This window comes from Diabrotica undecimpunctata, chromosome 5 (genome assembly GCF_040954645.1).
Source record: "Diabrotica undecimpunctata isolate CICGRU chromosome 5, icDiaUnde3, whole genome shotgun sequence".
Taxonomy (NCBI): Eukaryota; Metazoa; Arthropoda; class Insecta; order Coleoptera; family Chrysomelidae; genus Diabrotica; species Diabrotica undecimpunctata.
Genome location: NC_092807.1, coordinates 133,285,013 through 133,311,459, shown reverse-complemented (window position 1 = coordinate 133,311,459; position 26,447 = coordinate 133,285,013). Strand labels below are relative to the sequence as shown.

Genomic DNA, 26,447 nt, shown 5'->3' with positions numbered 1-26,447 from the left:
CAAAAGACAAAGATTTTTGTTCTATGCAGAAGGTAATACACTTATTTGATGAATCGTAGCATTTTAGTGAGATAATATATTCGAATTTGTTCACAGTTTTTCTTTCTTTTTTGTATCGGTTTCAGTTCGCATTGTTAGGCCTCTTCGCGGATATCATAGATTTTGGGAACACTCAGACTCCACATTTTCGAAACTTTTTTTACAGTAATAGTCAAGCTGTCGCCATTTTTTAAGTTCAGATGATAGTTCAATATCTTTAATACCACACTTTTTACTTGCACGCTAAGAGTTATACCCTGTTTGAAATTCAGGACAGATATTGGCAACGGCTGCATAATACTTTCATACGCTTGCGAAAATACAATAGAACTGAGCATTTGTAGTTTTTGCCAACAAGTTTTTGGTCTAATGGCCAGTAGCCAAATCTATAAAGAGACATATTTGCTTTGCGTGGATAATGGGGATTAAAACTGATTCGCTTCTCCTTTATAATGATCTTTATTTCCGAAAGAATGTGCTTATAATGAAAGATATTGAAAATTAATATCAATGAGTTTTTAATATATTTTACTTTTTTTATAGTATTTTTCTTTAAGTTATTGTTTAGTTCAACAATATAACTCTCTTATTTATACATCGATGATTGAATCATGCTTTAGGTGAAACAATAATGATAGTCTTTTAGACAACCATAGGCAACTGTTGTATACGCGTATATTTCAGTGCTATGATTTTTAAATCTGGTCCTGATGCGCCGCTCGGGGCAAACCGGCAACGTGATCGGCTGTACTCCCGTAAGAAGTACATTGCCTATCTTACCTGCAATGCATTCTAACTGTGGCTTCTATAATAGTAATCTCGCAAGTCTTTTAACTATGAAGTCTTTTTTCGTCGTGGGCTGCGATTCTTTCATTATTGTTATTGTTCTTTTGGCCTTGCAGTTTAATGTATATATTATTTGTGGCTCAGTGATTTGCTTAAATTACTCGTTATACAAATGATTTCCTTGTACTAGCTGATCTCTAACTACTACCTTACCTATGGTTTTGTAAAGTAAAGTTTTAAAACTTTAAATTTATTAACTGAGTTCAAAGCAATGAAATTTATTTAAAAAATCATACTCCTAAATAATTTTAAAATTCTCTAATTTTAAAATATTTTACTCTGTGTCCTCTAGAAACAAATGATCTCTTTGAGTTCAAAAGAACTGACAGTTTAAAGCTAACTTTAAATTGGTTCAAAAAATTAATTAATTTTGGCAAGAAATATAAAGTTGCCCTTTAATTTTAGGCAATGGCTGCGACGTCGCTGGATTTCTAACTGTTTTTGGAAATATTCTTTCAGTCTACACACTTACAGTCATAACCACTGAACGGTGGTATACCATAACTTGGGCAATTCACTTAAACAAACGGCTTAAGTTAAGAAATGCGGTCAAAGTTATGTTAGCCGGCTGGATATGTGCGATATTTATGGCAACTTTGCCACTGATTGGCATTAGCAGTTATTCCAAGACAAGTATATGTTTACCATTAGAATCTAAGGGAAAAGCTGATACCATTTACTTGTCGACATTACTAGCCTTCAATGCGTTAGCATTTGGATTAATTTGTGTCTGCTATGGAAGCATGTATAAATCTATAAGAGAAGGTAAGTTTTTATTTACTTATTTAAACTATTTGGTGTCTTACTTAAAAACGCATACTGTATTTCGTATTTCTGTTCTTATTGCGATAAAAATTATTCGTTCTTTGTACTGTAGTCGAATCGAAGTCTGTGACTGTGCTATCCCAACAAACAAAATGAACGAAATTTTAAATTATTTTAGCAGGTACCATCCAAAACTAAAGTTTACTACAACAATTAAACCACAATTAAAACTATGTGGCTGACAAAATAAGCATGCTCTTAACGATAAATTAGCCATAAAGCTCACCATCCATTTGGTCATAAGAAGTGTACAATTGTAGATCTTGCTGATCTTCTTCTTAGAGTGCCGTCTCCCTACGGAGGTTGGCAATCATAATGGCTATTTTTATTTTTGAACCTGATGCTCTAAACAAATCAATCGATCTGCATTGATACCAATCACGTAGATTCTTCAACCATGAATTCTGCCTTCTAGAGATCTATAGATCTACAAAACAGATTTAGACTACAGACTACAGAAACGGTTTTAAAATTAAGACTAAATAAATTTTACAATACCAATAATAATAAAATCAACAGTACCAAGACTACGTATATAACTCTTCCATATATAAACAGGTTATCCAAACAACTAGCGAATTTTTTAGCCAAACATAACATAACAGTGGCTTGACATAAAATTTATTGTGACTAAATCGGTTTTGACGTTTAGTAAAATGTTACGTTGTAGGTGTATATTATTTCGGTGCATTTACTCGAAACATATGAAGAGTGAGGAGTGGCTTCAGATCAAAGCGGACATGTGTCAAAAAAATAAAAATTTAGTTAGTAGTGGTTTCTTATAGAATTGTTCCTGTTCTTTTCAACGGTGATAATAGATTCCTTCCAACATGGACGCAAATACGTTAGTTTCAACTTTACAGTTGAAGGTCTGTTTCAAAAACAGACTCCTGTCCGTTTATTTCAAACGGTTTATTTCAAAAACAGACATCTCCCCAACAGTCAATGAAAATTCTGTATTGTGATCACATGACTGAGAAATCAACAATGGCCGCCAACAGTTTAAACTGTTTTTTTCGAATATTATGGTAACGACGCGTAAGAGGAAGTGCGATCCCGAAAAATGAAAAAAAAACATCCAGAAACGACAAAAGTAAGTCTAATCATTGAACTCAATCATGTACTTAACATTTGATTGCTGTAACAAATTGTCAATAAGTGGGTGAAAGTTTGATATGTTAGAAGTTACTGTATATGTTTATCCAATTTATGAATTGTTTTCAAGTGATATGATTTTAAAATATGAAACTTGAAAGTTGGCTGTAAAAACGTGACCAACATAGTACCACTTGCTAAATCTTTTCATAAAATTGAGAGATTGCCAATCAAAATTCTGACTATTAACTTGAATGAATAGGCTGTTCATTGAATTAACTAAAGTTTAATTAATTCCTCCTGTTGTATGTTCATGCAGGTACTCAGCCAAAGGTCTTCCTCTATACCCCATCTGTCATCACCGAGTTGAATACCAGTGCCAGCTTTTAACAATGCATGATGACATGGAGCCCTTTACTCCATCCCAGAAAAAGCAGGAAATATGCGTTCATTTTGAAATACTGTCAGGCTGGCCCACCCAACCCCAAAAGAAAGAAGCTTGAGCCTATAAAGGGGAAAACCACAATCTTCCAATATTCGGTTGTAAAGCACGCTGGCAGTCATCTCAACGTTTGCAGGAATGCTTTTCACAAGATTTTACAGCCTATTACTAAGCATAGAATTAAAGGAGTGTTGCGAAAATTCAAGAACGGAGTATCTCATGTCCCAGTGGAAACCATGATTCGGAAACCACAAGGAGTTGATCACAGAATTCTTTTGGGCAGGATGGTGGTGTGATGAAGCATGTAGGTAACGATTCGTGTGAGTCTTTTTTCTATAAACAGAGTGACCCAATCGGCCATTGGGCTTGGAGGTGACTTACACATCGAGAAAGGGAAGGGACCGATTATTTTCTACTTCCATTGTGAATTTTATACTCGGATGTTGTGAGTTAAGATGATCTAGAAAGGGAGAAAGGGTATGTTGACCATGGAACCAGATGATAAATGTATCATCAACGTAGCGGAACCAGACTTTTGGTTTTAAGGGGTAAGATTCTAGGGCTAAAGACTCAAAGGCTTCCATGAACATGTCAGCAATGACAGGGGAAAGGGGAGAACCCATTGGTGTTCCAGATATTTGTTTATAGAAATTGCCTCTAAAAGAAAAATATGTTGAAAGGAGGCATTTTTCCGCAAGATCTGCCAAAACCAAGGACTTGTTATCATTGGTCAAGTGATCTCGCAGAACAACTAGAGAGTCATGTATGGGGATATTGGTAAATAGGGATGATACATCGAAACTGACGAGAATGTCTTGGGGATCGACCGTGAGGGAGGAGATTAAGGTGATGAAATGTGTGGAATTTCGGACATAAGAAGAGGTACGACCAGTATAGGTCTTAAACTGATTCGACAAGTACTTTGCGAGTTTGTAGGTAGGAGAGTTAATCGTAGTCACAATGGGACGAAGAGGTACGTTGTCTTTATGGATTTTGGGAAGACCGTAAATTCTGGGTCAGATGGAGTTTTTCGGAACTATGGACTTCTTAACATCATCGGAAAGATCGGATTGTTTGATGGCATGGGAAATTTCGCGTTCGACTCTAGAAGTGGGGTCTCGAGAAATTGTATTATAACAGGATGTATCCCTAAGTAAGTCGTTTACTTTCTCTATATAGGAAGGAGTATCCAGGATGACTGTGGCATTACCTTTGTCTGCAGGAAGGATTATTATCTCAGAAAGAGAACGGAGATTTTTGAGAGCTATGAATTCCTCACGAGATATATTGGAAGTAGGGATTTTGGCTGTATCAAGACATTTAGCGACGTCAAAGCGGATACGGTCGGCTGGAATATTGGGAATTGTGCGGAGTGCCGCTTCCACATTTGAAACTATTTCTTCGGTAGGAATTCTGGAAGGAGTGATAGCAAAATTAAGACCTTTAGATAGAAGACTGCTTTCTGCACTTGTTAATTGGTGAGAAGAAAGATTAACGACGGTGTTAGTAAGAGGTGAATGAGAAGTAGAAGTGGTGGAATGTGATTTTTTCTTAGATACAAGGGATTGGAATTTCTTTTTGTGAGTTTCGTTGCTTAGAAGAAGGATTTTATCGGCTTGATGATAGGAAATGCGGTCTAAAAGTGACCAATCATCGACACTAAGAATTCTGGAGAGTTCAAGATGCAGCTTAAAAAGTTTTTGGGATTGAAAGTTAAGGGTTTTTCGAATATGTTGAATCCGTTCACGAAGTAGAGATAGGCTGGCTCGATGTAGAATTCGGGAAGAAGATGAAGAGGAAATGTGATGTTTTAGAACAAGAAAATTGGGAACCAAGTTATTATCACGACATCTAGAGAGGAAGGTGAGCGAAGAAAGTAGAGATGAAACCTTAGAGCGAAGATTGGAGAACTCTGAGGTTTTGCGGAATATAACCTCCCCGTAGAGGTTGGTCAAATGAAATCGTAGGCTTCCACGGCCAGAGTCAGAATTATAGTTTATTCGTCTTCCGGGTTTGGACCGTGTCATTTGTGAGTGACCCAAAAGTGGGTTCATCTGTGAAGTGGCCAATCATGTGGCTGCATCGTGGTAGGACGACAAATTCCTACGGTGGAAGCCTACGATTTCATAAGGTTATATCTAGTTTTTAAGCTATTGAATAGCATTATTCACGACATCACTTATCACGTGTCTACCTGCTATCATACCTGAATATCGCCAAAATGTGGAAAATGTTCAATTATGGTCAAGAAGAACCTGATAAGGTTACTCAGGGATTTTTCAGGAAAATATTTTGCTCAGATTTCAACATTGGATTCTCTTACCCTAGCATGGATGAATGTAGTACTTGCCTAGAATTACAAAACCTTATTTAAGTGGAAAAAACGGAGGAAGAAAAAGGTGTCTAAAAATTAAAATGGAGTTGGACAAAAACAGACCCAAGCCTTTTTCCAACATCTGCGAGAAAAACCACAGCGATGTTTTATTTTGAGTTTTGATTGTCAGAAAAACATTGTTTTGCCAAAAGTAACTGATCAAAAGTGCGTACGATTCACGACAGTTTTACTGTTATAACTTTTCAGTAGTTAAAGGATTGTCAATTGAATCCCTTAATCTCAGTATCCTGTCTCAATTTATACCTGGGCAAAAGACAAAGCAAAAAAAATCATCCAATCCAATCATCCATAATCATCCAAAGTTGCTTCCATTGTATTCAATGAGTTGAGATCAGCTGATCTCTCATGATATGACTCCATTCGTTTGGTGTCTTATGGTTGCGCTGGACAAAATAAGAATATAAATATTTTAACTATGTTCGACGTGCTCCAACAAGCATACGAAATATTGAAACAATCTTTTCTGTAACAGGGCACTCATTCGTTCCTGCCGACAGAGTATTTAGAATGATAGAGAAAACATTTAAAAAAATCAACACATTTGTGAGAAAAGAGAAATTTTTAAGAAATATGGTACGATTAAGTTGATTGGAAGGGATTGGGTACCGTTGGACTGGAAACAAGAAGCGAAAAGTTTTATGAAAACAACGGCTCAACTTCATTTCAGAATATCCAGCTGCCGACGAATAGTTCTTTGGAAAACTAAATTGGGAAACATCGTTGTGAAAGGAGAGATGGCTTATGACCTTGACACTGGTGCAGAGAGCAAAATTTGTAAGACCAACTGCACTATTGGACAGATTAACCCAAAAAAAATTCGTACTGGTATGACCCTAAAAGAAGAAAAGGTTAAGGACGTAGCAAAATTGTTTGAAAAACATTTTGGAGTAAATTAAAAGAAGAATGGTACTTTGCAGTGGTACAAAAACATAATGCAAGCAGAACCTGAAATATCGGCTGAATGTGACGGTTCATGTGATTGTAAAAATAATAATGCTGATTTTGATGGTGATCTTGTGTTAATTTCAATATGAATGTTACTTAAGTTTAAATATTTTATAAGTTCGAATATTTTGCTTTATATATTTTCAGTTAAATTGCTTTGAATTTAGGTACTAAAGCAACTTGAATAAAAGATTTTAAAACTGAAATTTTCATTTAAAATAAGTGATTCCCTATATTAATGTTATAAGCATTAAATTTTAAGTTAGGTCCAAACCCAGGGTTCAATCTTTCAAATAGAATTTTTGGCATCAAAAACGGACACCTACCATCACATTTAAATAAAACATGGACCTTTACCTATTTTTGGTCCAAAAACACTGGACATCTGTATTTTCAAATAATAATTTTATAATAATTTTATATATTTCTGATATCAGAATGTCCACTAGATTACTTTTAAAACCTTCACTAAAATTATAAGAAGTTAGACTTTTTTAAAAAGAATAATAGCAGCTGTGTACAAAAAAAACCCCAATTTCTATTATGATCTACCGGCCAGGAGACTTTATACATGGAAATCTCAAGCAGACAACTAACATAACGTCATTAGAAACCAAATTGACTACCTTCTCATCTGCAAACGATACCGAAATTCCATAAACTCAGTAAAATCATACCCCGGAGCTGATGGGAGATCAGATCACAACCCAGTTGTAGGAAGGTTTAGAATTAATCTACAAAAGCTTGTGGCTAAAACTAAAGTAGAAAGGATACAAGTACCCCGTCTGAGAGATCCATCAACAAAAGAGCAAGTCACACTAAAAATTAAAGAAGAGCTCACCAAAATAGAAATTATTCCTACTGGAAATGCGAACAGGAAATGGCATATGCTCTTATACGCACATGTGAGACAACACTAACATCTAAGCTAATCAAGAACAAAAATGAATGAATGACTGATGAGATTCTGGATCTCATGGAAGCAAGAAGATCCTATAAAACCAAAGACAAAAACATGTATAATATTATACACACAGAAATAAGGAGAAAGATCAGAGATGCAAAGAAAAAGATGGTAAAAGGAGAAAGATCAGAGATGCAAGGAAAAAGACAGTTTTTAGAGAAACATGATAACTTAAACCTTCATAAAAAAATTAGAGAAATAACAGGCACTAATATTAAGCAAAAATAAAACATACTGCTGGATAAAAACGGCAAAATAATTATAGACGTCGGTGAAAGGCTTAAAAGATATTCATTCTTTTATATAGCAGAAATATATTCAAGAGCTATTTAAAGACGAACGGACTGAGATAGTACTAGAGCAGGAAAAATTCGACAACGGCCCAGACATAACAGAAGATGAGGTATTAGAGGCGATAAAGCGAACAAGGAACAACAAGGCAACATGTCCTGACGAAATACCTGTAGACATAATACGGTTAATAGAAGAACAGCAAATTGGAATATTGGTCGACTTATTTAATACAATATACAGTACAAGAATCATTCCCAGAGATTGGCTGATTGGCTGATGTCAACATTCATAACACTACCAAAAAAACCAAATGCAAAAGAATGCCAAGACCACCGGATAATCAGTTTTAATGAGTCATACGCTTAAAATATTTTTAAAAATTATACACCGAAGAATACACAACAAACTTGAGCAGGACGTAAGTGACACAATTTGGATTTAGAAATGCACTGGGAACGAGGGAAGCCCTGTTCGCTGTGAATGTACTTGTGCGAAGGTGCATGGATGTTAATTGGCCCGTATATATGTGTTTCTTGGATTACAACAAAGCCTTAGATAAGGTCAGACATAACCGTCTTATCGAATTACTTGAAAAGAAAAACTTAGATATGAAAGACATCAGAATCATTAGCGCTATCTATTATAATAAGATCGCTGTGGTTAAAGAGAACAACGTCTTTTCAAAATAATGAAATACAGATTGATAGAGGCGTCAGGCAGGGCTGTGTCCTGTCTCCTACTTTGTTGAATTTGTATTCAGATGAAATAATCCAGGAAGCACTAGAAAAACTAACTATGGGAATAAAAATAAATGACCAATAAATGACCAATCAATAATATACGGTTTGCCGACGACACTATTTTATTAGCGGAATGTCTTGAGGATTTACAACAAATGGTTGCCAGAGTGGTAGAAGTCAGTGAAGAAAACGGACTATCCCTAAACACAAAAAAGATACAATTTATGGTAATTACAAAAGCCTAACAGCGCCAAGAAAACATAACAATACATGAAGAACAAATTAAAAAAGTTGAAAAATATAAATATCTGGATACAATAATTAACGAAAATAATGAGTACACAGAAGAGATTAAGGCAAGAATAGGACAGGTAAGAAATTCTTTCAACAAACTGAAAAAATTACTCTACAGCAGGGACATTTCAATTTCTTTAAAGATAAGACTTCTGAGATGCTACGTGTTCTCTGTATTATTTTATGGTTTGGAATCTTGGACTTTAAAGAAAGATGTTTCGGACAGATTGGAAGCCTTCGAGTTATGGGCCTACAAAAGGATATTAAGAATAAGTTGGGTGGATAGAGTCACAAATGTTGAGGTGTTGAGAAGAATGGGAAAATATAGAGAGGTTTTAAATACAATTAAAGTCAGAAAACTGCAATATCTGGGACATGTCATGAGGGGCGAGCGTTATAACTAGTTGCAATTAATAATGCAAGGGTAGAAGGAGTCGCGGAAGAAGACGCATCTCCTGGTTGAATAATTTGAGAGTTTGGTTTAACTGCACTTCTGCTGACCTCTTTAGAGCAGCGGTGTCAAAAGTGGGATTAGCCATGATGGTTGCCAACCTTCTTAGAGGAGATGACACGTGAAGAAGAAGAAGACAAAAAAACCAATTTATTTCAATTTTTCTTGCATGACACATGTCCGTCTTTGATATGAAGACACTCAGATATGAAGTATATGAATATATGAAACGACACTTTTAGCCATTTTTATTGAATACTTAATAAAAACATTATAAAAACTATGAGCGTATGCTTATTCTGTTTAAAGTTATTCTTTTACGTCTGTAATTTAAAATAAAAATATTCATCAGTTTATTTCGTAAATGCAAAAAACCGTGTTTTATAAGTCAATGATTTTTGGAATATACATGAAATAAAACAAACACAATTATTAACTGATGTTATTTAATAAACAAAAATTCAAGTCAGTTCCACTTTTCAAATAAAACTCTAGATATGTATTGAAACCAGCTCAAGTAGAAAATAAATTATATACCTACATTTAGTTCAAACTCGATTTTCATGAACATAGTTCTTGAGGATGGTAGACCGAAAATATCTGAACCGGAATGTTTCTGTAAACCCAAAAAAAAAACAAGAATAGAATGTAGGAAACGAATCTCGTAGATTGTAATCTCGTAAAATTTACGATCGAATGAATGTTTTATGTTAACCATTCTGCAGTGAATTTAATGCGAACAAATTTCTTGGCAAACTTAATAGACAGAGAAGCAGTGAGAGAATGATTATATATAATAATACCAGGACAATATTTTAAAATGTGTGTGTGTGTGTGTGTGTGTTTGGTGAGTTGGCTTGGAAACTAGTCTTTTAGCCACAGAATTGTAATGTAAGATATTAGTTTTTAAATAATGTAACCAACTTTAAATAAAAAGTTACATATTAGTTCGTATACTTCTCTACTATCTAAGGAGAGTAAATGGGTGATGTTTATGGGAGTCTGAATTTTAAGTTCTGATAGTTTTGAATACAGCTGATCTGTCTCATACCTATGTTTATCGCACTTAAAAAGAATATGGTTGATGTCACATTGTGATATATTATCGCATGAGCATACCCCAGAAGGGATAATATTTAACTTAGCCAAGTGAGCTGGGAATGCACCGTGATTAGTTTTCAGTCGTGTAATTGTGGATGTCAACTTCTTTGGCATTGCATATTTGAAAATATAGTCAACATCTTGTGGTAAGGTAGGGTGGATAGTATAATATTGATTATTTGAATTCGTTGCTATGTTTTTCCATTTTTCTTTTTAATTTATAAAAAATTTGTTATAATAATGTTGTTGTAAGTCCTTCAATGTAAATATGGGAATATAGAGTCCAACATGGGTCGCATCTTTAGCAAGCTGGTCAACCAGTTCATTTCCCTCGATACCAATGTGACTTTTAACCCAAATAACTGTAATATCTTTACTATATGTTTTATTTTTAATAGCACAAAGAATATTATTTCTTTTATGTTGAGTCATATCTGAGTTTAATCCTTTAATGACCGATAATGAATCTGATAATATTACTGCTTTATTTAAATTGTGTGAATCTAGCCAATCTAATGCTTTTTCGATAGCTACCGCTTCAGCAGTATATATTGAACAATGTGATGGAAGTTTAATTTTCAAAGATTCGCTTTTATGTGGAATATAAACTGCGCAACCTGTGGCACCATCCTCTTTTTTGGAACCATCGGTATACATTATTATGTGATCATTATAGTCACTCAATATGGATCTAAGTAAGACAAAGTTTATTTGTGGAGATTCTGTGTACTTTGGTATAATGACTTTTGGTTTATTTAATGTTACCTGAAAATTAGCTTTATATATTGGTAATCTTTTTTCTTTGCCATAGATATTAGGATACTCATTAGTTTCTAAGAAAGCATAAGCAAGTGGAGGAGAATTTTTATGCGCCAGTATTTATTTGAGAGGTTTTCAATAGATAACTCATACAGTTGACTAAGTAGATTATTATTATTTAATCTTAGCTTCAGGATATGGTTAATTGCCATAATTTCTCGACGATTTTAAAGAGGTATTTCATTACTTTCAGCAAGTAGTACAGGGCAAGGAGTAGACTTCATGGTGCCCAAGCATATTCTTAGACATTTAAACTGAATGCGGTCTACAGTTAATAAGTGTGTGTTACTGGCGGCACCATACAGAATGCAACCATAGTCTATAATAGATCGCACGTAGGCTCTGTAAAACATCAATGCAACTTTAGGGTCAGCACCCCATCTTCGATTAGTGACACATTTAAGAATATTAATACCTTTTTCACACCTACTTTTTATATATTCCACATGTTTTGACCTTAAGAGTTTGGGATTAAGAAGAATGCCAAGATATTTGTATTCTTTGACAATAGGTATATCATATCCAGACAACTTTATTTTGTCAGGCGTACGAATCCTATGTCTAGTGAATATCATTGTGGCTGATTTATCAGGGGAAATGGTCAGTCCATGATTTTTTACCCAGTTATTAACGTTTTGCATGATGAATTCCAGAGCCTCCAGGCAGTCAGTATACGAGTTACGCTCTGTATAGATGCATATGTCATCAGCGTGTTGGATGCAATTGATTGTGTTGTCAAAAATGCCATGAATACTTGTTGAAAATATGTTGAATAATAACGGACTTAAAACTGATCCTTGTGGAAGACCTGTATGAGCAATTCTAGGACCGTGTAGTTGGTTTAAATGATCTTTAATATATATAACACGATTATTATAAAGATGAACAATATTAGTCGCTATATTTTGAGGTAATCCTATATCATATAGTTTTTTGTGTAAAATGGTTAAATTAACAGAATCATATGCCCCCCCTTTTAGGTCTAAAAACAAACAAGCAAGATAATTGTTTCTGGAAAACGTTATTTGAATGTCGGTAACTAAATGTGATATTGCATCCAGTGGACCAACACTAGCCCTAAATCCATATTGTGTACTTGGAAGGATACTATAATGTTCTATTAGCCATTCTAATCGAGTCTTAATAAGTCTTTCAAATGTCTTGCATATGCAAGACATTAATGATATCGGTTTGTAAGTAGAGGAGAGTGTTTTATCTTTATTAGGTTTAAGAATTAAACAAATAACTATTTCTTTCATATGATCTACATATCTTCCATTGAAAAGCCAATAGTTGAAAATTGTTAGTAAACTTTTCTTAGCTATAAGAGGTAATTCATATATTATGTTATAAGTAATTTGATCGCGCCCCGGAGCCGAGGACTTTAAAGACTTGAGTGCAGCCTCAAATTCTTTCATATCAAAACTTTCCTGGAAAATATTGTATTTACAAGTTTTACTGTTATCCTGAATAGGAATTTCAACATATGGCGGAGCAAATTTGTCTAGCAACTCTTCTATTAGTTCATTTGGCAGGGGATATCGTCTTGTACGGTAATTTTTATTCGCTAGTTTATTAACAAAATTCCAAATTTTACTGATGGAAGTATTTTTGTTTAAAGTATTTATAAAGTTAATCCACGAACTTTTTTGTTTGTTTGTAAAGAGGAGTTTACTTTTGGCGTGAATTTGTTTGTATTTAATATAGTTTTCAAAATTGGATGCTTCAATGTATCTTTTGTATGCAGCTTTTCGTGAAATGATCATATTTTTGCATTCATAATCCCACCAGACTGGAATTCGAGATTTTGGCTGAAAGGAATTTTTGATATTCATAGAAAATGAGGCAGCATCGTCAATTGTCTTTAACAGGAAGTCAAAACGTTCCGCTGAAGTGATATTATCGGTTATATTTTCGGATAATGTTTTTTCTATATGACCTTTAAAGATATTCTAGTTTGCTGAAGACTCTTTCCATTTAGATGAAGGAATTATTGTACATCGGTGATGGTCCAAGTCGATGGTGATTACTATAGGTAAGTGAGTTGAACCCAGAGTATCGGGAACAGGATCCCATGTGGTGTATCCAATTAGATTTGGTGTAACAAGGGATAGATCCACCACTGATGGAAGTTCATTAAGTCTTGTTCCTTTGGTCGGTCTACAGTCGTTTAGCAGAACTAAATTACTGTTATCTAGCGCGTCTACTATACACTTGCCCTGAACGGAATCCTTCAAGGAACCCCACCTACTGTGGTGTCCATTGAAGTCCCCACCAATGACAACCCTACCACTAAATTGAGTAAAAAGCTTTTTCCAATCTCTATTATTGACTATTACTTTGGGTGGTTTATAAATACAAACGATTACCAATTTAATTTGTTCTATAAAAACTGCACACGTTTCAATACCTTTATTAAAGTTTTTCGTTACATTAATTTCAGTAAAACAAAGGTTATTTGATATGAGGATGGCTACACCACCGTAACCATCAGGTATATCGCTTCTGATAACGTTGTAACCTGTTAAACCAAAATTTTTATTTTTAGAAAGCCATGTTTCATTAAGCAGAATGACATCAACAACATTGTGCTCGAGATAATTAAGTAAACTAGGTTTATGTTTATTTATAGATTGACAGTTCCACTGCAGTATGTTAAATGTCCTGTTGTTCCCCATCGCTTTCAATATCTGTTAGGTTGTTCAACATTTTTTCAATTTCTTCTTTTGTATTTTTTTGTAAGTTAGGTAAAAATATTTTAGGGTTAATTTTCTTGATGATATTTTCTATCAAGGCTGGAATTTCATTGATTATTTTACATTCTATTTTTTCTTTATACGCCATAAACTCGTCCCTGTAGGGATTAGGGATTATAGGTTGGGATGAGGTGTTTGTAGCATTTGGAAATCTTGGGAAAGTTGGTGCGTTTTTGACCGCAGTAGGAGAGATAGCTTTACGCTTGTTTCTTGTTTTTTTAATGGTAGGTACATAGGATTGCTTTTGATTTGTACCTTCAGGGACGTTAGGGGTTAAGGCGGGGAAATTTTGTATAGTATTAAGGATATCGAATCTATTATTTGTAGTTATCTTGGCGTATGAAGGATTGTTAGCTATGGTTTCTGCCTCTTTAAAGGTAGTGTTTTCTAAAGCCATTATTGATTTTATTTTGTATTGGTGTATAAATGCAGGACACTGCTTAGAGAGTGAGTTGTGTTCAGTGGAGTTGCAATGTTAACAAAATAGGGAGTTAGTGCATGTTTCATTATTATCATGAGTTTGACTACATTTTTTACAACGATTTGATGTTGATTTGCATTGCCGAGCAGTATGACCGAAACGAAAGCAATTAAAACACTGAACAACCGGATATATATATTGTTCAACATTAAACCTAACCAAGTCTAAATTAACAGTCTTAGGAATGCTATTTCCTTCAAATGTCAAAATGACCATCTGGCGAGGTACAAGAATTGTTTCATTATCCGAATCAATTATTTTCCGTTTTAACCTTTTTACTTCGACAACATTTTTATCTGAAACAATATTTTCCAAAATATACTTTTCATCCAAAAACGTATCGACTTTCCTAATAATTCCCTTCTTTTGAGTAAAAAATGATGGAATATACGCTACAAGTTTATTATCCTTAATAAGCTCATGTTCAATTAGAGAATTTGCGCAAGTATAAGTTTTGAAAATTACTTTTACCTTATTTCTGCCAACAGGTTTAATGTCTAGTACATTGTGTTTAAAATATTGGTTTTTAAATAGATAATGACCGACACGTACTGGTGATAAACGGGACAAGTTTTTGTCTGTAGATTCTACAAAGACATTATAATACCCTGAATCATTTATTTTATATCTGTTATTTAAATTAATATACCTTTTGTCTTCCGTATCCATTAATGATATATTATTCTGGGGTGGCTCAACACCACCCCCCGATTCACTCATAATAATAAATAATTAGATCCTACCTTTTTTGAAGATCGGTTGGTTTATTTTCAAATTAAATACCTATTAATTTGATAATAGCACTAGTTAAGGACCCGGCACAGATTTATCGAACGATGTTCACCTGTTAACTGTCCAATATTTTAAAATATTTACATAATTATCAAACTTATTTATGATGGTTATTCCATGTAACAACAGACGACTCAGCACAATTTATACTTCGCGTCTAGTATGTGTGTATGGTGGGATGACAATAATATTTATAGAAAAGTATAACAAAAGAATACCAATGCGTAGAGAATCTAGTAAATACAATAGAAATAGTCTAAAAGATGAGTCGACAGCATTCCTTCACAGAATGAGATTAAACTTAAAGCTTAACAATATGGAGCATTCGTCTGTCCTAAATTTGTATTGAAATATAATATAATGTATTAATGAAGCGTCTATAGAAGCCTTGGGAGAACAAATACTAGATTAAAGAAATACAAGAAATGGACGCATAGAAAGGAAAAAGTTTATATCAACCTAATACCGATAAATACTGGAAAGTTTAAGGAGGTTATAATGACCAATAATTGTAGCGCTTGTTCCCAAGATCTTGGTACTGATAAAAAGCAAATAATAGCATGCGACATTTGCCGTTCAAGGATACACATTGCAGAAAAATGCTCTGGCTTGTCCACATCCAAGATACGGGCAATTATTTTGCAGAAACGTCTACTTATGTACTTTTGCGCTACCTGTCGTTATGCATTTAAGAGTTTTCCTATGTTTGTGCAAAGATTTGCCAAGCTGGAAGAAGAAATCACTAGTCTCAAAGAAAAGATTACATTAAAGGAAAAAAACAATTCACAGACAACAGCTAATTCAGTTTTTTATGAAGTACAACAGCGTATAGATAGAGCTCAAAATCTTATGATTTATAAAATTCCTGAATATAACTGTAATGTTTTAGCTGACCGCATTAGCCATGACAAATCTCAGGCGTATGAGATCTTTCGTTTACTTGGCTTACAGCAAGAGGAATTCACAATATGACATGTTATCCGAGTTGGCAAAATGTCCAGTTACAATCAAGCTAGACCAGTCAAAGTTATATGCAATGCTAACACGGTGAAATTGGCTCTTAAGTCTAGTAATAAGCTTCGAAATACTGTTCATAGAATATCAAAGGATCAAACTAAGATGAAACAAGACGCTTACAAGGCAGCTAAAAAGGAACTAGAGGAAAGAAAAGCTGCTGGCGATGAAAATTTATGCATTAGATACTGCAGTGGTATCCCTACAGTTTATGAAGTTGGAGGCATTCTTACAAAGATTTCCGAAATCCTAAAAAGTATTTCCTGCTGCTTGTACAATATAATAATTTTAGTGGAGAGTAACTTGAACGATAATTTAACTGATTGTGAAATTAAATGTGATGGTTTTAGTATCTACAGATGTGATAAATCCCAGAGAACCAGTACAAAGTTGAGTGGCGGTGGTGTACTAGTGTTTGTTAATAACAAGCTAAAATCACAAACCATTAGTATTCGTGAAGATCAGGTTGAGCAAATATATATATTATGTCAATTTAATGAAGTCAAGTTTGTGTTTGATGGTGTTTACATACCTCCACAATCACCTCGTGAAGTATACAACTGGCATTCTCAAACTGTGGAAAATGTTGTTCTGCAATACTCATCAGAGGATATCTATGTTTTTGGTGCATTGTCCTGCAGGTGATCAAGCTGTGAATATTGCTCTTTTAAAATTGTATCGACATAATAATATTCCCAATAATTGTAATGTATTTTTGGATTTAGTTTTTTCTAATGTTAGGGAGCTTATTATCTTAAAAGCAAGTGATCCCCTTGTAAATCCTAGCATCCATTATGTGGGTTATGAATGTCGCTTATACCTCGATGTTAAAGAAACACAATAGAAATAAGTTGATTTATGATGAGTTGTTTTATGATTTTCGGAATGGTGATTACATTGCGCTTAACAACTTCCTTGCTTCCATAGACTGACAAGTATGTATGGTTATTGATGTTGAAATTGCTACAAAATTATTCTATGAAGTTCTCTCTATGGGAATTGCTTACTTTGTGCCATTGAAGAAATATAGAACTTCAACTTTTCCCAAGTGGTTCTCTGCTGATCTTAGAAGACTGACTCTGGAGAAAAAATATGCTCACTATATTTATGTTAATATATATGTTAATGATGATGACTATATTAGATTTTACCACCTAAGAGCTAAATGTAAACAACTGTCTGAAATTTGCTTCAGCAACTATATTATAGGTATAGATACTGGCCTAAGGATTGATCCAAAATTATTTTGGAAGTACATTAACGATAAGCGGTCTACTCATAACCTACCTAACTCCTTATTTTATCAAGTGTAATCTGCAAGAAGTGGTCAAGACATAGCTAATTTATTTATGAACTTCTTCCAAACTGTGTATTCACCAAATATCAACAACCTTAACATACCTATTTATCCATTAAATAGCAACTTTAGTACAAATATTTGTCCTTCTAACATTACCGTGACTGATATTTTTAATGGCATAAATGAGCTACCCAATAATCTTACTGCTGGTCCAGATGGTGTGCCTAATTTTCTATTAAAAAAGTGTGTCTGTACCCTTGTTCTACCATTTGTTATATTGTTTAATAGATCTCTGTAAATCTCTGTATTTCCTTCTTCATGGAAAGAAAGTTATGTTGTTTTTATATTTAATAATGGTCAGAAAGACAATATTGAAAATTATTGTAGCATTTGTATACAATCTGCAATCCCTGACTGCTCTTCGGCAGTCTTATAGCACAGCAACTTTCTTGGTTATGTAAAGGCTTAATATCTCAATCACAACATGGTTTTCATAGCAAAAAATCCACTGCAACAAAGTTGGTTTGCTATCAATCTGATATATTATCTCATATGGAAGACCTTAAACAGGTAGATGCAATATACACAGATTTTTTCAAAGCATTTGATCGTGTAGATCACCAAATACTTTTGGGCAAATTAATTAATGTAGGCTTTCACGTCAGGTTTGTTGAATGGATTAAAAACTCTACATCTGGGAGAATTCAAAGCGTCAAGATAGGTTGTCATCTGTCTGACAGTATCACAGTAAAATCTGGAGTTCCTCAAGGACACTTCTCCAGTTCTTTTTAATATCTTCATTAACGATATCACTTCCTGTTTATTAAATAGCAAATGTCTAATGTTGGCAGATGACTTAAAATTTTGGAAAGTTATAGATAACATATAGTTTGGAAAGATATAGATTGACAAGTTATAGATAGTTTAACAGATCAAGCCTTGCTACAAGATGACTTAGACAGACTACAAAATTGGTGCAATCAGAACAAACTCCACTTAAATGTAAAAAAAATGTTGTTTTATAAGTTTTTCTCGCAAAGTAAATAGAATTGGAACAAGCTATACTATTAATAATCAGCCACTGAATTATGTTTCTTCTATTCGGGATGTGGGTGTTATTTTCGATGAGAAGCTCACTTTCTGTGACCACATAAACTCTATTTCAATAAAGGCATCTAAACTTCTTAGTTTCGTTACTAGGAATTGCAAGTATTTCTCCACTAATTCAACAATATTAGTGTATTGTTGCTTAGTTAGAACTATTTTGACATACTGTTTAGTTATTTGGTCACCTTATTTTCAGAACAATATTGATACCATAGAAAGAGTCCAGCATAAATTTTTGAGATATTGTGCTTACCACGTCCACACTACTATTGAAAATCATGATTATTTCCGTATCGAGCAACAATTATCTTTACCCTCACTCAAAAACCGTCGTGACATGTCAGGAGCTATATTTATATATAAAATCATACATGGATTTATTGATTGTCCAAACCTGTTAAGCCAGATTAACTTTAATGTTCCCCATCAAGCTCTACGGTACCACAATGTTTTCAATATTCCTTTCCACAGAACAACCTATGGTATTCATCACCCATTGGATAGATACATGGGACTATTAAATGATCGCCGTTGTCGATATTTTCAATATAACTTTAACTCAGTTTAAAATATCTCTTGATTTGTGATATGTATATTGTGATTGTTGAATTTTGTTCTTGTTATACTTTATTTTTAGTATGTAAGATTTTTAGTCTAATTTTTTAAAACTTTTTAATACTGATTTTATATTATAACTAATTTCAAGTTTTGAATCCTAACTGTGGTATTGTATATTGTAATTTAAACTGTTAATGGGGTTATCCCGTGTATTAAATAAATAAAATAAAATAAAATAAAATAAAAATAAAAGATTATTATCAAAATATATTGACTGAAGATCGTGCACAATTTCTTTTTAAAGATAATGACTAGTCCTTCCTGTCATAGACATCTTTTATATAAGAAAACTCAATAATACCAACTGAAGTAAAAAAAATCCTAATGACAATGAAGAATGGACGAGCTTCGAGACCTACAGGTCTCCTCATCAAACGTTTAAAGTATGGACCAGACTCGTTACTACAACCAATCTCTTTTGTGTTTAATTGCTTTTTGAGTGGCGGCGAAAAACTGCCAATAGAATGAAAGACAGCCTTGTGTATGTGTTGTGCGTTGAAATCTCCGGCTGTGACTACGGTTTCTGCAGAGTTCAGCATGGTATCTAATTCTTCCAGAGCTAGATCGTTTTCTCTTCTGCTATAAATAGAAAAAATATTAGTTGTACCCATTTTTATACCTACATTTTCAAAATCATATGTATTTATTACCACCTGGTTCCATTCGATGTTATTTTTGACGAATATGGCTACCCCTCTTTCATTTGGTTAGTCTATTCTGCCGTATCCATCGAAGTTTGTGATCCGTGGGAGCTGCGTTGTTGTCATGTAGATTGTTTCGGAGAAGCAGATGGCGTCTGGATTGTGCCTTATCACCATCTCCCGTATTTCTTGAATTCTTAGCCTCATTGAGGCTATATTAAATTAAAGTATCGTCAGATGTTTAATTGGTATTGTGGATCCCTTCCTATTTTATGAAAATCATCGCATGTTCTATAAATGATTTAGCTGATTGTAATTCTTTCTTCATTTTCTGTCGGAGTGACATTATTTTTTCCACATTAACAATTTGTTGATTTCTGCTCATGTGCTCTTGATGCTTTTCGTATTTTTGTTACTTGTTGTTTGTTGTCCTCTCGTAGTTTGTGCATATGATAATCCGCTGGCTGTAGTCCTGAAAGTTGAAGTGTTAGGTGGTGCTACTATCTTCTTTTGTGCTTTATTCCTGGTATTTTTCTGGGCTTAGCTGTCCAGATATTCGATGTGTTTTTTGCACATGGTGTTTTTTGCAATTACAGCATTTGACTTTGTTAATTACTCCTTTAGGTGGATGGCGGTTCCTAGTAAGATGATTTTGTACACACTTCATGCACCTCGGTATTCTGAAGCAGTTTCTAGCAGAATGTCCAAAAGCCTGACAGTTTAGATCCACGCAGTGTTACTACGTGGCTCTAGACTAGACTAACATAAAGCAGCCGAGTGGATAAAGACTTATAAAGCTGCTACAAAAAATAGTGGGAACTATGCGAGAAATTCTATAGTTCCATCAAACGCGGACTCTCAGTCCGCGCGCGTGTAGTGAAAGGTTAAAGATAAAAATTTTTCACTAAACTTTACCTACAGTAAAAAACATCAAAATTAAATAAATAAAGCGTAAAAGCCCTCGTAGGTGTAATCTCATAAACTTAGCGAATATTTTATGTATGCCAATTTTTACCAAATTTGATACAAACAACTGACTTGACAAACTAAATGGATCTAGTTAATCACAAGAGCAACCAAACATAAATTCTGCAGTAATGGGTTTGAAAAATTACTAATTTATATATACTTGTATTTAGATAATTAGCTAAATTATTTATATTAGTAATGTACTGTAAAATTTATACTAGATATTAATCTGCTTCATTCAATTTTGTACAATATTAAGGCTGAAAATATTTTACCAGTAGAATAACCTTTTTTGGAAAAATATTTTTATTATTATGGTGTCATAATGATTGTCATAATCACTATTGACAGCTGCAAGTTATACAATTTTTTATTTCTTCCTCTTCTTCTCGTAACACTACAACCCGGGGTAGGTTTTGGCTGACTGCACAACTTGCTTCCATCTTGAACGATCGTCCATAATAGTTGGGTCAGTGGATAGCCCCACTGACCATATATTGTTCTTAGATCTGACCATATATTGTCTCTCCATCGCATTTGTGGACGTCCTAAGGGCCTTCTTCCTGTGGGGGCTTCCTCCCATATTAACTTGGCAATGCGGTTATTAGAGAGTCTATGGACATGGCCAGCCCATCTTAGACGTTGGGATTTAATCTCTTGGATTATATCGCTCGCTCTATACATCTGCTTGACCTCGGCATTTGTTCTCATTCGGTATTGGTTGCTAACTTTAATAATAATTTTTTATTTTCAAGGTTACAATATTGTCCGAACTATACGAGGTTTGTCTGGTTAGTTTTGCATATAGCCGCATAGAGGGCGCCACTATAAAACCTTCCGACACAAATGTAACCTCAATCTTTTGTTGATATTAAATCTAAAGTTTTATTGCGACACAAGCCGTGTATATACAGTGAATTTTTAAAATTAGCAACTCGGTCAAAAAATGGATCTTAGCCAAGTCTGAGCAAAGTGTTTACAATTTTCGGAGAGATTATCTCAACAGCAATGTCTCACTGAAATAGTTTGAGTTTTTGGGAATGAAGCATCACAGCAGACAACTATTTCTCGCTGATATTGCGAATTCAGGCCAGGTCAACTCAAACAGCAGTCACACAGCAAAGAATTGATGTGGTTAGTCAGCTAATTAAGGATGGCACGGCCGCCGTGCAACATACAAAAAAATAGAGGCATCTTTTGACATTTAAAAGACCTCTATCCAATATTCTACATGAAGGGTGTTACGAAGTTGGTTTCTCGTTGGATCCCTCATTTGCTCACAGAAGAACAAAAAGCGGTTCGCCTCAATCGGTGTCAAAAAATATTGGAACGGTTCAACAAAGGAAGCTCAAAAAAACGTTTATAGTATAAGTGGCCATGAATCTTGAATTTACTCCTACAAACCGGAAAATAACCGCCAATTCACTGTATGGGTGTTTCACGATAAGGAACAACCAACAAAAGTGATACGTTGAAGTGTGTTACAAAAAATGGTCCAAACTTTTGTGTCAAAACTTATGTGGTAACAATTGCTTTAAAGATCAAAAAACGGTAACTTCTGATTGCTATAGGGAAAAGTGGAGCATCGTGAACCATCTAAGCAAGATACGCACATATAGTTAAACCAGAAATAAATTGTTTTGTTTAATTAATTAGGTTCGTTTATTAAACATTTAACAGTAATTTACTTGCAATTGAAACTAAATGTATTTAACGTATTTGCATCAAAAAATGACAACTGACTATATGCCAAAAGTTTACATTTCCCCATAGGGTGAGGTAATGCAAACTACTGAGGAAAATCAAACTATTTCATTACCTAATGGCTATGTTTTGCAAATAAAATCAAGGAAAAACGACTTTGTTATTAAAAAAACTTGGAAAACTGGTAAGAGAACATTAGTAAAAATAGATGCATAATATACTTATTCAGAAATACAAAATTAACAATAAAATTCTTCATCATCTTCTGGATATATTTCCGCACATGCTTCATGAGCCCATTTCAGACAGACCAAGCAACGTAGCCATACTTCATTCATAAATGTTTCTTGTAATAAATTTACATGCAGAATCGTTATATATTTTAGAGCGACTCCAATAATGCGATAAAGAAGGTTTGTTATTTGAACCCATCCATAAAAGTATACCCAAAATACGTGCATTTCAATAACGTTAGTAGGGAGTTTTTGTAACTAACTAACGTAAAGTATCTCCCTATACGTAAAGAACTAACGTATCGAAGAAGATGAAGGTTAAATTGAGAGTTAAAGTTCTGCACGCAACGTAACGACGGTGTTGCCCTCATCGAATTATTGATTAACTAATAAATTGTCAGTGCCAGTCTTGTGCTTGTCGTTTAACCCTATTTTTGATATTCAAAATAAATAACAAATATTTTTTTGAACAATTTTTAATTTTTGAGATGGACGCGATATTAAATGTAGGTGCCTTTCTTCTTCTTGCAGTGCCGTCTCCTATCGGAGGTTGGCTACCATCACAGCAATCTTTGTTGGCTGCAGCTCTGAACAACTGTATTCAACTGCACCCATACCACTCCCTTAAATTTCGCAACCAGGAAATCCTCCTATGTCCCACATTTCTCTTTCCCAAAATTTTTCCTTGGATTATGAGTCTAAGCAGACAGCACTTTTCTCCTCTCATTATGTGTCCCAGATATTCCAGTTTTTTCGTTTGTATGGTTTTTATGACTTCGAATTCCTTCCCCATCTTCAGCAGAACATCTGTCCATGGTATTTTCCACATTCTCCTGTAACACCACATCTCGAATGCCTCAATGGTTTTGATGTTTATCTTTTTAAGTGTCCAGGCTTCCATGCTGTACAGCAGAACGGAGAAAACATAGCACCTTAACATTCTCGTTCTTAAGTTTATATTTATGTCCCGGCTGCATAGGAACTTTTTCATTTTGACAAATGATTGTCTCGCCTATCTCTATTCGCCTTTTGATTTCTCTTGTCTGGTAATTAGTATTAGTGAAGCAAACCCCTAAATATTTGTAGGACGTTACTCTTTCAACTGGCTAATTATTTATGGTTAAATTCACATTGGTGTATAGCTTCTTTGTTACAATCATGAATTTAGTCTTTTTGATGTTCAGTTTTAGACCATACTTATTGGTATGGGTGTTTATGTTTTCCATCAAAAATTGTAAATTTGCTAGGTTATCTGTTACTATTAGCGAGTCATCAGCGTATCGTATATTGTTATTTAACTCTCCGTTAATGTTCATACCAATGTTTTGCTCTAGGAGCGCTTCCTGACATATTTTTTCGCTATATATATTGAATAATAGTGGAGAAAGCATAAAACCCTGACGCATACCTCGACGAATCTCAATTTCTTCGGTTAACTCATTATCAACTTTGATTTTTGCTGTTTGTCCCCAGTACAACCTGGATATGATGTTAAAGTCGCGACTTATAAATAAAGACAATAAAGGTGCCTTTATTGATGATAAAAACGAAGACATAGAAGATGCCCTTCTTCTCCACATCTTGCACGACTATACGGCCGCTTTAATTTTGATGCCATTAAAAATATTTTTCGCTTTTGAATTAAATTCCACTTTTCTGGATAGTCGTAAGGGTTCTTGCCTATGACTTCCTTCAACAAGAACAAATCATCTTCATTGCTGAAGTGAACTCGTTTTCTACTGCTTTTCATTATTTATAAAAATCAAAACAAATATACTTAACCACAAAAACAAATGTAAAAATACATGTACCACGTGTGCTTATGAAACTGCTATAATCCCAAAGCAGCGTCAGCGGTATAAAGGGAGACTATTATTATTAATCCTTTTTTAAAAACGATCATCGGCTTGGAAATCGAAACGTGAAAAACAAATATAAAATGTAATTTCTATTACAATCCATTGTAATTTAGGCTTATATAAACACAATATTTACATAAAATAACTAAGGTGTATGGATTTTCTTACAGTTAGTAAACTGATTATAACGTTAACAATATCTAAATCTTAAAAATGTTGCTTAAAAAAATTAAAACCATTCTGTTTAAATATCTTTTAACTAATATTATGACTGTTATACGTTTTAGGTGGACGCACTGGATCAACAACGTCAGTTAGAAATGATCTCACAGTAGCTAAACGTATGGCACTTCTCGTTTTTACAGATTTCGCTTGCTGGGCTCCAATAGCATTTTTTGGAATTACTGCTCTCTTGGGATTTCCTTTAATCACCGTTACTAATACAAAAATATTACTGGTATTCTTCTACCCCCTCAATTCGTGCGCCAACCCATGTCTCTACGCGTTGTTAACACAGCAATATCGAAGAGACTTTTTTCTTCTAATGGGTCGGTATGGTATTTGCAAAGACAGAGCCGAAAAACATAGAGGAGCGATCGGTGGAAAGCCCCTTCCGTATGGATCAGGGCTGCAATACAAAAAGACTTGCATGGACAGCAGCCTAAAAACTGGTGGAGCAAATAATAGATGTTCTACAATGACAAGTATGACAACAGTTGTGTCAGTGGAATGTCCAATGTTAAGGACTTGTTCGAGAAATAGTTCGTCAAATTGCAGACCAGAGTCTGTAATGGCGTTGTCAGATTTTAATGTTAAAAATACAAACAATTTTCATGAATGCAATAAATATATCGCCAGTGAAAATCTGTAAAATATTTATTATTTTGTTTTTGTATAGATCACATATAATTGGCTGAAATAAATAATTTTCTAAAAAACAATCATCCAAAATTTATTAGATACTGAATTATTTCTATACGTACGAGTACACTTAAATATATTATCACACACGGCTTGTCGTATAACTGACTCATCGATAAAGCTAAGTCGTATGATATACCAAAACAATTTTCCTAAGTAGAAGAAAAATGTTTTTAAAGGAAATCAGTTGCAATAAGACAAGAAGCTGTTATCAAAGGAAAACAGGTTTTTATCTTGTTTTATTAAGTATACTGGCATATATTTATATTATGCTCTTTTTAAAGCCCGGCAGAAAAAAGGGAATCATTTTTTTAAAAATAAATAATTTTAAACCAAACATATACATAGTTACACATAGACACAAATTTTCCTTGAACAAGGCCAGAAATACCCTCCCCCCTCCCTGCTACCTTAGGTATGGTTCTGAAGTTGTTTTATTAGGCATCTTAACACAATTTACTATTTTTATTGGGAAAATACCACTATTAGTAAGTCAGTAACATATCAAGGATACATCATTTATGTATTAAAATTACATGCATATAAACTTGGGCTTTGATGTTAAATATTGAAAATAAACTAAATGTCAGGGCAAATATTTACCATGTCGGGAGAATTTTACTGATATGCTATAATTTTTCTGACGTGTACATATTCTTAAGCTAAAATTAAATTCATGTAATCGAATGAATTATCTTGCAATAAAGTCGTCTCGGGAACGCAACACATATATTGGCAATATTATTTTAAAGTCGTCTACTTTAAGATGCACAATATACGACGAATTTTTCAAAAAATATCA

At 34.0% G+C, this 26,447-nt stretch overlaps 1 protein-coding gene across 3 annotated transcripts in view; it reads left to right on the top strand.

The window, feature by feature from the left end:
- Positions 1-25,665, top strand: part of LOC140441806 (lutropin-choriogonadotropic hormone receptor-like) — a 477,770-nt gene extending 452,105 nt beyond the window's left edge. For all 3 annotated transcript variants that reach the window (XM_072532733.1, XM_072532734.1, XM_072532732.1), the window contains 2 exons: positions 1,291-1,650; positions 25,012-25,665. In XM_072532733.1, coding sequence (XP_072388834.1) covers positions 1,291-1,650; positions 25,012-25,595 — 944 coding nt within the window. In that variant the 3' untranslated portion in view covers positions 25,596-25,665. The remainder of the gene's footprint in view (positions 1-1,290; positions 1,651-25,011) is intronic.
- Positions 25,666-26,447: the final 782 nt, after the last annotated feature.